Below are 14,092 nucleotides of genomic sequence, written 5' to 3'. Positions count from 1 at the left end.
CCCCTCCTTCATTTCTCTCATCGGCTTTCCCAATCGCTCACCCTGAGCCTTCATATCGTCGTTTTGGGCATTCATTTGATTAGCCAATCGATCCCCCTCCATTTTCATGGATGCCTGTATTTGAGCTAAGAGTAGTTCGATGCTAATCCCGGCTTGCACAGCGGGCCCGGCTTCCGCCGCCACTTGTGAGGCGCCGCCATTTTCTTCACCAACAGCCGCATCCTCTTCAATTTCCTCTTCTTCTACCAACCCTTCCTATTGGTCCTGGGTCACTAGTTCTTCTTCTACTACCCCCACCGGCATTTGACCACCTTGGCCAGCCATCGTATGAATTTAATTTTGATTTTACAAACTAAATTTCATCCACTCGTAATTTTGAGCACATGAAGCACACTCTAGGTCCAATTATCCCACTCCTGACACCAATTTGTTGCGGATCTCCCGAAGCCCGTCGACGTACAGAGGGGGGGGGTTAAGCCCCTTTTCCCCCTCGGGTCTTCGTGTCCACGAGGCCAAGTCGCCACTCCCGCAGCGAGCGTGGAAAAGGGTATCGGGTCGATCCCACATGTACCTTTGGTACCCACGCTGCCACGAAAACGGGGACCAGACCTCACACAAGCCACGCTAATCGAGTCCGCCGAGCGGTTTGCGTATCACGTGACTCGTGCCGTTACTTTTATTGAACCCGATTCGAGCGGTTTTGTTCATGCGATGCTAAGCCAATAGTGAAAGGACGGGAACGATCAAATAAGAGGAAGAACACGGGTTTATTTACTATGTACAGGGCGAAGAGACACAGAGCAGGCACTTAAGCAGTCTTAACTTATATCCAGACAAAGGGCTCACTCACTCACACAGGGAAAAAGGAGGAAGAACAAGTTCGCGTGCCAAACACGTCTTGCCGTCGGTCGCTCCTGGACAGCTCGCCGGGCCTGGCCCTCTGGTGTTCACGGCATGTATGCAGGGAGCCCAGGTAGGAGGGTCATCGGCATAGGTGGCTCCGGGATGGATAGTCTCCACAAGCGCGATTAATACAGCCGCAGAGCGCAGGGCACAGGGCACGGAGAATATTCGTGTACCGCGGCTATAACAAGCAATTCAATTCAAGCACTCCGACTCGTTCAGGGGCTGGGCGACTCTGACGCGTTCTGCTCGTTCTCTCCGATTCTGTCTCTGACCGATTCCCTGCTTGTTCGGGGTAAATCTCATGCTGGGGGCTCGGGGCAGGGTTTTATATGGCCCCTCCCCGGCCTTACCAGAATGTTCCATGCCCCTCCTCTCGTTGCCGTGGTGAGCCACTCCCCTCAAGCTCTGATTGGCGGCTCGCTGCTTACCGGCCACTCCCCCTGCAGCTCCTCCCTTTGGCCTTGCCAGACTTGTTCCAGGCCGAGCACATGGCATTCTAGCCCAATTGAGGCCTACTCACTGGCCTGGTCAACGCAAAACTAAACACAGGAAAGGAGACTACGCTTACATTTACTAAGAGATAACTGAACTACAGCGAGACTACATGTTGTGGTGCGTCTACCTACGAGGGGGGTTATCCTTTATTCACAAAACCACAACAATATATATATATATATATATATATATATATATATATATATATATATATATATATATATATATATATATATACATATATATACTGAAACGCAAAAGAAACTTACCACCTTTGAAACCTTTAAATATCAACAATAACTGCGTGTAGTAAATGTGTGAACTTATTTGTGGACAATAGTGTCCTCACTGTCAGACAAAACGGTCACGGATGGTCACTTGAACCTTCAATGGTCACTTCATAGCACAGCTGTTGAACAGCCGTTTTGACTGTCAGTGATTAGCCAAGGGGTACGGGATGATTTTAATGAGCTGCACATGATGTCTTGATATTGGCTTTAAAAAGGCCAGTGCAAAATGGACGTTTAAATCAACATGCCACGATTGTCAAGGGATCAACGGCAGCGTGCCCTGGGCATGCTGCAAGGCGGACTGAGCTACCGTGAGGTGGCACGTCGCCTTGGCTGTTCACACTAGACGATATCGGCCCTGGTGGACAGAGACACCCTCCACAACTCTGCAGATGACAGACCTCGATCAGGGAGGCCAAGAGTCACCACTGCAAGGCAGGACAGGCAGATGGTCCGAAGTCACCTGCGGGATCGATTCCATCCAGCATCCTGCACTGCGGCAGAAACACCGGGGCATGCAAACCCACGGATCTCCAATGATACTGCACGAAGACGACTGCATGACTATGGTCTGACTGCCAGAAGACCATACAGAGGCCCCGTGATGACGGCTGCCCATCGCCGCAACCGACAGAGATCGTGCCAGCAGCATCAGCGGTGGACCTTGGCGCAGTGGAACGAGGTCGCTTTCAGCGATGAGTCAAGGTTCTGTGTGGACAGTCCTGATGGGCGTGAGCGTGTCTGGAGAAGAACTGGTGAGCGATATGCCGATTGTTGCGTGTGTCAAGCCAACAGGTGGGGTGGCCCAAGTGTGATGGTGTGGGCCGCCATATCAGGCCGGTACAGGACGCCACTGGTGGTTGTGGATGGGAATCTTAATGCCCAGCGGTATGTGGATAACATCCTGCGACCTCATCTGCTGCCATTCCTGCTAGACCACCCAGAACTGAGAAACTTTCAGCATAACAATGCTCGTCCCCATGCTGCTTGCTTTACCACTGCATTTCTCCAAGGCGAGAACATCAACACCATGCAGTGGCCTGCGCTCTCCCCTGACCTGAATCCCATAGAGCACCTGTGGGATGAGCTTGGGAGACGCGTAGTTGGCAGGGCCAGGACACGGGCAGAGCTGCTTCAGACATTGAGGACTGAGTGGGACAGAATCCAGCAGCAATCCATCCAAAGACTGGTAGGCAGTATACGCCGACGATGCACTGCCTGTATCCAAAACAATGGTGGCCACACACGCTATTGAAAGGGGACTGACATTGCACCCTGTGCTGTTCTGTACTGTAGAACAAACTGATGAGATGGTGTATCTTGGTCAAAAACTTGACATGTCATCAATAAAATGCCAATGCTTCAATTCGCAATTGTTGGTTTGTTTTATTTTGAACTGTTACAATTTTATTACATTTCAAACAAGTGGTAAGTTTATTTTGCTTTTGCGTTTTGCGCAGTGCGGGATGCTGGACGGAATCGATCCCGCAGGTGACTTCGGACCATCTGCCTGTCCTGCCTTGCAGTGGTGACTCTTGGCCTCCCTGATCGAGGTCTGTCATCTGCAGAGTTGTGGAGGGTGTCTCTGTCCACCAAGGCCGATATCGTCTAGTGTGAACAGCCAAGGCGACGTGCCACCTAACAGTAGCTCAGTCCGCCTTGCAGCATGCCCAGGGCACGCTGCCGTTGATCCCTTGACAATCATGGCATGTTGATTGAAATGCCCATTTTGCACTGGCCTTTTTAAAGCCAATATCAAGACATCACGTGCAGCTCATTAAAATCATCCCGTACCCCTTGGCTAATCACTGACAGTCAAAACGGCTGTTCAACAGCTGTGCTATGAAGTGACCATTGAAGGTTCAAGTGACCATCCGTGACCGTTTTGTCTGACAGTGAGGACACTATTGTCCACAAATAAGTTCACACATTTACTACACGCAGTGTTATTGTTGATATTTAAAGGTTTCAAAGGTGGTAAGTTTCTTTTGCGTTTCAGTATAGATATCAATTGAGGTTTATTAGGTTTCCTCTACATTTATTTATTTTATGCATGCATTTATTGTTTTTACATAAATTTTCTTTTAAATTTTTATTTCACAGTTAACAGTTATATAAATAACAATTTTCAAATGCTAGATGTCGATTGAGGTTTTTGTTTGTTTTTTACGTATGTGTTTACAGTTTTTTTAACGTAAATTTTCATTTACAGATGCCTTCCGACAGTTCTGGGATTTTCCCAGTGTACAGGCGTCGATGTCCATCGGCATGCCAAATTTAAGCTTTCTATGACACCAGGAAGGTACCGCACAGTAAGAACAGTTAATCAGTTGTTAGAAAGAGCTTTATATATATATGATGATATCCATTTCAGTTTAATCTGCAGTTGGGAGTTAAAGCCACTGTACTTGGTTGTTGAGTCTTTTGGTATTGCAATGTGAGCCTCAACCAGAAAGAACAAAAGGTTTTTGGGGACTGATTGCATTCTGGTGAGGAAGGTTAAGGGGGCGTTGGGGGGGGGGGGCTTAAGTTCTTAGGAACTTGAGTTTGAGCCCCTGTTGTGCCTTTAAACCAGGTGGGTTTACAGCCTGTCATCCTTCTGAGGTCAGCAAAATGAGCACTAGCCTACTGGAAACAGGGAACTGCATCATGAGGACAGCCATGCTCCCAGCAATGATGCAACCAGCAGCCACAGGCTGCATCCAAGATAATACTAAGGGAACAGGTCAACCAATCGCAATAGTTGAGAATGACGAACACGTTCATGACACTTTCGACCGCAGTCCGTCTATTCTGTTTTGGATGATGATCTTGACAATATTGACAGTAAAACTGTGAGAAATGTTCTTTCACAGGCAGTAAATTGCATCATTGTATCTTATTTCATTATTGTAATTATTATCGTTTGAATTTGGAACAGTAATTTGTGGACACCCTGTATATAATCTGTGAAATTACATCTCCCCAGAATGAAGAGAATATGAATGAATAAATGAATGATCGTTTTAAGGCCATTTTCCCCGCTAGAGCGGGGGTTAGCCTTGCGGGCCCCATGAGCTCATGGTTCCCTGTTTGAGGCAATGTTTTTTTTAGGGCCGGATGCCCTTCCTGACGCCAACCATTGGTCGCCGCTTACGATGCGCAGGGATACGGTGTACCTATTCTAAATCGGGGTACACACCGTGATCATTCATCCCAGCAAGCTGGTACTCAATTTGCCGACCTCGGAAGGATTACAGGCTGAGTCAACCCCCCTGGTGTTAATTCAACGATCGACCGGGATTCAAACTCAGGTTCCTAGGATCCCAAGCCCGCACCCTAACCGCTAAGCCAACACCAGAAGAGAGCAATCAAATTATTGCTCAAAGAATATGCCTTGGCATTCAAGCATTAAACGTTATTGTGAAATGGGAGCTGGGATACCTCTTGCCTTTGCGATGACAAAAAGCTTAATCCTAACTCTGCTCTTGGGCCTTCGTGCTCTCAGACTTCACTCACGTGACTCATAAAATACCCATCAAAATGCTTCAAATTCATTTCATCGTCACCCACCTTTTCTTTTTTGCTTTTCTTGATCTTACAATATGTTTTGATTTCTTCTGCCACACATTTGATGGCCTTGTCGTTCTCCTCACAATTGTAAAATCCTTCAGAATCATAGAAGAAGCAATCAACAACAGCAAGGATGTTGTCGTGCCTCACGTGAGAATAGCTGTGTGGATCTTGCATCACATTTTGTTTTGGTTGGTGGTTCAACACAACTAAGATGATAGACGACTCATCTGTCAACAGCAGGGAAAGGTAAAACATCAAGAAGTTTCCCACAAAAAAATAAATAAAAGGAAATCACCAAATGAAATGTAGTTCATTGTTGAGTGGGCGAATGACATGCCCACTCACCTGGATGTTCTCGAAGAGCTGCCTGGGTATCGGTGCCCACCCTTGTTGCATTCACACAAAGCAGGACGAGAGGTGGATGATATTTAGATTTGTGATCTTCCTCATTTATCTTCTTTACGTTGTGTCTTTTCTCTATTTTTTTCACAAACTCTTTCTCTGTTCCCAATGTGTTGCCATATGTTTCCAACCGAAAGCTCATGCTTCTTTGCGGGAGCTATGATTTGCCAGATGATGGTGGTCCTTTATAAACACACACACACACACACACAAAAAAAATCAAACTCTGCTCAATCTACTTTGGTTGCTTAATTCTGGTGTTTCACAGGTCAGGCGAAGCATCAATGTCTGCTTCATCTCTCCAAAGAACATTGATCTGGAGGATCCTGTCTGTGAGTACTGTTGTTAGTGGATGTTAAGGATCCCATGCTGTCTTTAAAGAAGAATAATCGAGTTATCTCCGGCACTCTGAACGAGTTTCAAATTCCTGCCCCTCCATTCTAGTGTCTTGCGGTGGAGTGGCAACCTATCCATATTCGGGTTTAGCCTCAAAGTATTTGTCGTCTTGACGTGACAGCTCCATTCAAGCTCCATCAAGAGTACATACGATATCTCCATTATTATTTCATTTTTATACTTATATGTGAGAAATTAAATAATGTTGGCGTTTCTTGTACTACTGTGAGTATCTCAGTCATATAACATTTTTAACTCTCTGCATATACACACTCAAGATGCAGTAAGGGTGAGGTTATTCACATTACACTTAAATCCCACTGCACGGAAACACAAGGAGAAAAAGACATAAAATGTCATAGCCCTTGTGGTTTTATTAATTTTGCTGTATTGAGTTCAAGGCCGTCAGTCGGCCATTTTTGGTTGGATTAAAAAACAAAATATTCTGCATATGTATACTCTCATATATTGTCTATGTGCCAAGTTTCAACAAAATCAGTCCATGTATGTCCCAGAAATGGTTGTGGCACATTTAAGTAACAAAATGGCCACCGGTCGGCCATATTGGATCTGATCTCAAGAACAAATGACGTTCCATAATTCGTTATCTGTTTGCCAAGTTTGAATAAGATCAGTCCATGTATGTCTGAGGAATGGTTGAGGACGTGTTCAACACTGAGTTTCTTACAACTAAAATGGCCGCCAGTTGGCCATCCTTGATCGCATCGCGAAACAAAATGATGTGCATATGTAAACCGTCATGTGTTGGTTCTGTGCCAAGTATGAACAAAATCGGTCCATACATGTCCGAGATATGGTTGCGGACGTACGGACGGATGGGCGAGACCCAATCCATAAGAGCCCCCGTTTCGGACTCAGTCCAAGGGCCAAAGAACCTCACAAGTGCAGTCACAATAAACAGTATGTTAGCGTTCGTACCTAAAGTCCATTCACATGAAACATACAAACTATACCTGGTAAATTTGTTTACAGTGCAGAAACTTCTGCACAGACAGCAGTCACACTCTGAGACAGCATGCAGTACAACTTTGAGTCCAGGAACCTCCACGAAGGCCAGACATTTTGTTACACGCAGTCTCGGCAGGAATTTGGAATTTGTTCAGGATGCCGGAGATAACCCACACTTCGCGAAGGACACCATGGGATCCTTAACATCCACCAACTAATGCCGGCAGATGGGATGCCAGCTTAACGTCCATCGAGCAACGGCACACACATTGAGGCCTCAACCTGCCTGCGAAACACCGGGATGACAATTTAAAAACCCAGGCTACATTAAGCTCAGAGACAAGTGTGCATACCTCCAGCCTATCCTGCCAATCGAACATAGTATATGTACAATATAAATACGAATCTCCGAGCAATGTAAGATATAGAATGACAATGCGAGGAAAACACCACATTCCAAACTGTTGACACTAAGTTTACGCTGAAACTATTAGGCTTATTCAGCATTCCCGATCAAGGCCGCACATCTCAGCACACTCACCAGAAGGTATATCACAACTTATCACGCTCAAAATGAAACCTATATTTGAATGTTTCCAAAGAAAAAGCAGCCAATGTATCAACGCATCAGAAGAAGTTCAAATTCCAGATAACCACTCCCATCAACTTTTAGTTCCTCAAACTCAACCTGCCCAACCAGTATGTTTCCATTTTTGCATGCTTCACAATAACCAGCTATTTAATAAGATTACTTTCTTTTCAACTCTTTACAACTTTACAACTTTACTTTACAACTTTACTTTACAACTTTACAAACTTTCTTAGGTCATTACATTTACAAGTATCATGACATTGTCATCACAGGGTAACCAAGTGGCATTAAAAGTATATACAAGTAAAAAAATAATCCAGAAACCTCTAAAACCTTTTGGAGGAATCCCCTTTTGGAGAAGTTGACTGCGCATCCCTCTAATCTAAGCTATGCTGTCCCTTTATTGTAACTTGAGATAGGCATTAATGCTGAACGCGTCACAATATGCGCTTTAAAATAGCTTTCAGGACCACTAGATGGCGGAGTTTATCAAGAATCGGAAACTTTGTCGACATTTAATTGGCTCACTGGAACAGTGGAACATTCTGTGCACCTTCCATGATAACTATTGTTAGTTCTATGTTTGTTACATACCGGTATGCTCAGCGTGCTTGTAGCCTCTAAGTGTATTATTTACATTTATAATTATATGAGCAAATAACCCAGTTCCACCGGGCTGTTGTAAATAAATTAGTTTGCAATAGAGTGTGGAATATCTTGGAAGTTTGACAGGAATGTCCTTTGACAGCATAATGTCAGGGGCCCGTAGAAATTCCTCGGGGTATTTTGAGTATTTAGGGTTGAAAACATCTTCAGGGTCTAAAGGGTCTTTTGGATCTTTGGGATCTTTGGGATCCTCTGAGTCTGTGTGGGTTTTTGGGTCCCCCAGGTCTTTGGGATATTTTGAGTGTTCAGGGTCTTTCAGGGTAGTTTGGGTCTTTAAGGTATTTGGGTTATCTGTTGTCTCTTTGGTCTTCGGGGTCTTTAAGGGTCTTTTGGATCTTCGGAGTCTTGTGGGTCTTTTGGATCTTCGTGTTCTTTTGGGTCTTTAGGGTCTTCAAGGGTCTTTTTGTCCTCAGGACCTTTTGAGTCTTCGGATTCCTCGGGTATTTTAAGTCCTTGGGGTATTTTGCGTCTTTTGGGGCCTCTGGGTCTTTTGGATCTTTGGGGTCTTATGGGTTATTTGGGTCTTTGGGGTTTTTGGGTCCCCCAGGTCTTTGGGGGCTTTTGGGTGTTCAGGGTATTTTAGGGTATTTTGAGTCGTTAAGGTCTTTGGGAAATTTAAGGTCTTTGGGATCTCCATGGTCTTTTTGGTCTTCTAGGTCTCATGGGTCTTTTAGCACTTCGGAGTCTGGGTCTTTAGGGTCTTTAAGGGCCTTTTGGTCTTCAGGGCCTTTTTTCGGGGTATTTTTGGTCTTTTGGGTATTTTGGGGGTTAATGGGTCTGAGTGGTCTTGGCAGTCTTAAAGGGTCTTCAAAGGTCTAAGGGGGGCCACAGCAGTCCAAAGGGTCGAAAGGTACATTCCAATAGTACGTAATTATTAGACGTACGCAATTAATAGGCAGGATGCAACCAACGTTCAAACAGTACGTAATTAATCGACGTATAGTCAAACGGCTAAATGGACGGGTGGCTTCACCAACCGTGTTTTTCGGTTTTATATATTTCGATATATAGTTCGATATTGACAGCTTGAGTGAATTTTTTTTAATTTCCTGTATATGTGCAAACCAACGGCTCAGCATATACACCACATGCGCAACAAAAATGAATATAACTCGAGATTGCATGAATAACAATAATTTTAAAGCTCCTCATGGACAATCGGGACACAAGAGCCCTTAAACGAGGTATCATTCAGCATCGCACGTGATGGAGTTACAACGTTTACCCCGATCAGACGCAATCAGGCAACTTGTATATATATATATGTATATTGTATATACTAGGGCATTGCCCGTACTATATCTATATCTAAAATTATATCCCCCCCCTCTATTTACATGAAATGGTTTGGTCCAAAGCGAACGGCTTGCGAGTACGGTGACAATCCCCCCCCTCTATTTACATGCAATGGTTTGGTCCAAAGCGAACGGCTTCCGGAGTTTGGTAAAGAAATCGCCATCGCGTGCACAAACGCGCAGGAAAGCGAATGAATCGCAAATTCGGTTTTATTAGTTTTAAAACATAGTTTAACGCCAACATAGTTTGCAAACGTGAAATAAATGAATACGCTCTCAAATGTGCCATCCGAGGCAGAGTGTGTCCTCCACGTTCGGCACACGCGATCGTTCGCTGCTCTCTGATTGGTTGAATCGTTTTTTGGACATAGCTCGGTAAGTAATTGTCCGATTAATATGAAACCTTGAAAAGGCACATCCTCGGGTCCCCAGCAATATACCTGGCAAGTTAAAAGTATATCGGACCCGTGGTTGTCGAGAAACAGCGGTCACAGACAAACAAACGTACAGACAGACAGAGATTACTGGAATTATAGATAGATATATATATATATATATATATATATATATATATGTATATTGTATATATATACAGTCACGTGAAAAGGTAAATACACCCCATGTAAAGTTTTGACATTTTCAACATATTTCAACATACAGCTATTTGATCTTCATTTCAACAATATTGATAGATAAAGGTGATATAATATAACAAATATCATGAAACATTTACATTTTGTAGTCCATTGTATAATTTAAATAAACATAAATTCAAATTTCGCATGTGGAAAAAGTAAGTACACCCCGACATTTATCACTACTTCAAATACCTAAAATTAGAATCAGGTGCACCAGCTCAGGTTCGGCTGTCCGGAAGATCATCTACAAGTGGAGAAGATTCCAAACAACTGCCAACCTGTTCAGGCACTACAAGATGCTGAAAGAAGTCTCGAAGACCCCAGAATGTCATCATGGGATCTACAGGTAGCTCCTGCCACTGTTGATGTCAAAGTGCACGAGTCTACCATTAGAAAGAGGCTGCACAAATTTGATTTACATGGGAGGTGTGCCAGGAGGAAACCTTTGCTGTCCAGAAAGAACATCAGGGTAAGACTAAAGTTTGCCAATGAACACCTAGGCAAAGACCAGCACTTCTGGAACAATGTGCTCTGGACAGATGAGCCAAAGGTAGAGCTATTTGGCCACAGTACCAGAAGACATGTTTGGTGAAAATCAAAGAAAGCATTTGACCACAAGAACCTGATACCAACTGTAAAGTATGGTGGTGGAAATATTATGGTTTGGGGCAGCTTTGCTGCATCAGGGCCTGGGCAGCTCACCATCATAGAATCCACTATGAATTCTTCATTGTACCAGAGGGTGCTTGAGGATAATGCGATGCCATCTGTCAGAAAGTTGAAGCTCAACCGAAAGGGGGACCTTGCAACATGACAATGACCCTAAACATACCAGTAAATCCACCAAGAAATGACTGAAAAGAAAGAAATGGAGGGTTCTGGAATGGCCAAGTCAAAGCCTGGATCTAAATCCCATCGAGATGTTGTGGGGGGATTTGAAACGAGCTGTGCATGCAAGAAACCCCTCAAACATCACACAGCTGAAAGAATTCTGCATGGAGGAGTGGGAAAAAATTTCTCCCAGTCGATTTCGGAGACTGGTAGACAGTTATAAGAAATGCCTACTTGAGGTTGTTTCTGCCAAAGGGGGCAATACCACCTATTAGAGCCAAGGGTGTACTTACTTTTTCCACATGCGAAAATTGCATTTATGTTCATTTAAATTATACAATGGATTACAAAATGTAAATGTTTCATGATATTTGTTATATTATATCACCTTTATCTATCAATATTGTTGAAATGAAGATAAAATAGCTGTATGTTGAAATATGTTGAAAAAGACAAATCTTTACGTGGGGTGTACTTACTTTTTCACATGACTGTATATATATATATATATATATATATATATATATATATATATATATATGTGTGTGTGTATGTATGTATGTATGTATGTATATATATATATATATATATATATATATATATATATATATATATATATATATATATATATATATATATATATATATATATATATATATATATGTGTGTGTGTATGTATGTATGTATGTATGTATGTGTATATATATATATATATATATATATATATATATATATATATATATATATATATATATATGTATATATATATATATATATTAGGGTGGGCTTCAAAAAATCAAAATGCAGATTTTCTCCGGGACATGGTCTATGTTTGTTCCTTTTGGTGTCACAGGAAACCACACCAAATGTGAATGGAATCCAATAATATTTAGGGGTGCCACATCAGTGATGAATTTTCCCCCATGCAAAAATAGGAATTCCCATTTTTTGGGCTGTATATACACAAAATAAATACATAATTATATATATACATTAAATATAATATTAAAAATAAATATATCGTAAATATACATTAAATAATAATAATATATATTATATTATACATTATATATACAATTATACGATCGACAATTATACAAATATAGACAAATATAATACATTAAATAATATATTAAAAATAAATATAATATATTAAAATTTAAATATAATAAATAAATATATAGTTATACAATATATATACATTATAATTAAATATACATTAAATTTATACATAAAATATACATTAAATAATAAATATACATAAATACACATTATACATTATATATATAGTTATATACAATATATTATACATACAGTTTTGAGACTTCCTATGATCACTATCTGGGCAATTTTCATGCATGTTTTGTACAGGTTCCCGGGGTCAGGGGTACGCTTTTTTAGTGTGTAATACGTAGGCCTAACTTATTGACTGTGGCTCTTTTGTAGAGAGTGACCCTGTGGAGTAAGAATTAACAGGATTTTACCCACATTCTTGCGTATTTTGCAGATATGGCATTTGCTAGTACCAGTGTTTCATTGAAAACTCGGGCTCAGGATAATGTGTATCTCATTGGGTCCACTTCTGGAGATGCCATCAAAGGTGCCAAGCTCCCGACTGTGCATCAATCTCTTGTCCTGTTTTTCCATCACCTGAAGAAGGAGAATCGCACTGCCCGGGAGAGTGCAACCCTCACCATTGAAGAGGTTGTGAAGTTCTGGGAAAAAGCTCACCTACCTACAACGACGAAGCAGCACTGCATCCATCGTTTGGAGAGGCTATATGAAGAATGGAGGAGCCTCCAAAAAGGTGCAAAGCGGGGTGGTGCGACCCAAGAGAAAAAGAAGCATCCTTCAAGGCCTCCTTGGAGAAGACGTTTGATCTTAGGCATGCAGATTCGGAGGCCATAATCACCAACCCCGAGGACAGGAAGTTTCTTCACGATCAATTCTCAGAGAGGAAGGCTTCAATGGGATCTGTAGACACTGTGTTGGAAGCAAAAACGAAGCGAAAGAAAGAAAGGGAAGAAAAGGAGAAGACTAAGGCAGAGAAGGAAAATAAGAGACAGGAAATGGTCATGAAGGGTGCTACTGCTATGGAAGTCACAGACTCAGACTCTGACTCTGAGACCACAGCACAGGCTGGTTCTTCATCATCTGATGGTGGGATATCTCGTCCCAAGAAAAGAAGGCCTATCAACATTGTCACTCCTGAAGTCGCAGCTTCTTTGGATCGTACGAAAACAAGTGACCGAATGGCTGTCCACAACTTGGCATCCATTTGTAGAGCAGTAGGATGGGATCCTGCAGAGCTGGCACTGAACCGATGGACAGTGCGGCGGAATCGCATGATGCATCGATGCAAAACCATGGACGAAATAAAAGAAGCATTTCATCATAATGTGCAGGGTCCTTTAGTGGTCCATTGGGATGGAAAGCTTCTTCCCGATGTCACTGGAGATTTTGTGCATGTGAAGGTGGATCGTCTTCCAATCCTTGTGTCCAACCAGTACCATGGAATGGAGCAGCTGTTGAATGTTCCCAAGTTACCTGACGGGGGAGGAGAAGCTATGGCAACCGCTGTAGTGGACACACTGAAGAGCTGGAACCTTGTGGGCAAGGTGAAGGCTTTGTCTTTTGACACAACAGCCAGCAATTCAGGTGTTCGTGGAGGGGCTGCTGTCCTCATTGAAAAGAAGCTACAGACTGAACTAATTCATTTGGCTTGCCGCCATCATGCGCACGAAATCATTCTGGGAGATGTTTTCACCACTCTTTTCGGTCCTTCATCAGGCCCTGACATCCAGCTTTTTAAGCGGTTTCAGGCGGAGTGGCCGTCCATTGCCCATCACCAACCAAAAAATGGATTCACAGATCCTGATACGGCAGCTGAGTTTGCACAGAACAATGGCATGATAGATGAAGCTCTGGAATTTGCTCTTGTGTGTTTGAAAGATCAGCAGCCACGAGATGATTATCGTGAACTCCTAGAACTGACTGTCATCTACATGGGAGGAATCCCACCTCGTGGAATCCGGATCATGGCTCCAGGAGCAATGC

General features: G+C 42.8%; 1 protein-coding gene across 1 annotated transcript in view; it reads right to left on the bottom strand.

Annotated features, from left to right (window-relative positions):
• The window catches only part of LOC144891029 (uncharacterized), a 34,952-nt gene extending 27,260 nt beyond the window's left edge, over positions 1-7,692 (bottom strand). Inside the window, exons 1-3 of the mRNA XM_078773271.1 lie at positions 7,555-7,692; positions 5,592-5,831; positions 5,244-5,473 (exon numbers count right to left, since the gene is read on the bottom strand). Coding sequence (XP_078629397.1) covers positions 5,244-5,473; positions 5,592-5,790 — 429 coding nt within the window. The 5' untranslated portion in view covers positions 5,791-5,831; positions 7,555-7,692. The remainder of the gene's footprint in view (positions 1-5,243; positions 5,474-5,591; positions 5,832-7,554) is intronic.
• Positions 7,693-14,092: the final 6,400 nt, after the last annotated feature.

This window comes from Myxine glutinosa, chromosome 2 (genome assembly GCF_964187855.1).
Source record: "Myxine glutinosa chromosome 2, kmMyxGlut1.1, whole genome shotgun sequence".
In the NCBI taxonomy this organism is placed as follows: Eukaryota; Metazoa; Chordata; class Myxini; order Myxiniformes; family Myxinidae; genus Myxine; species Myxine glutinosa.
The sequence above is the reverse complement of the archived record's forward strand: the minus strand, read 5'-3'. Positions and strand labels throughout refer to the sequence as shown.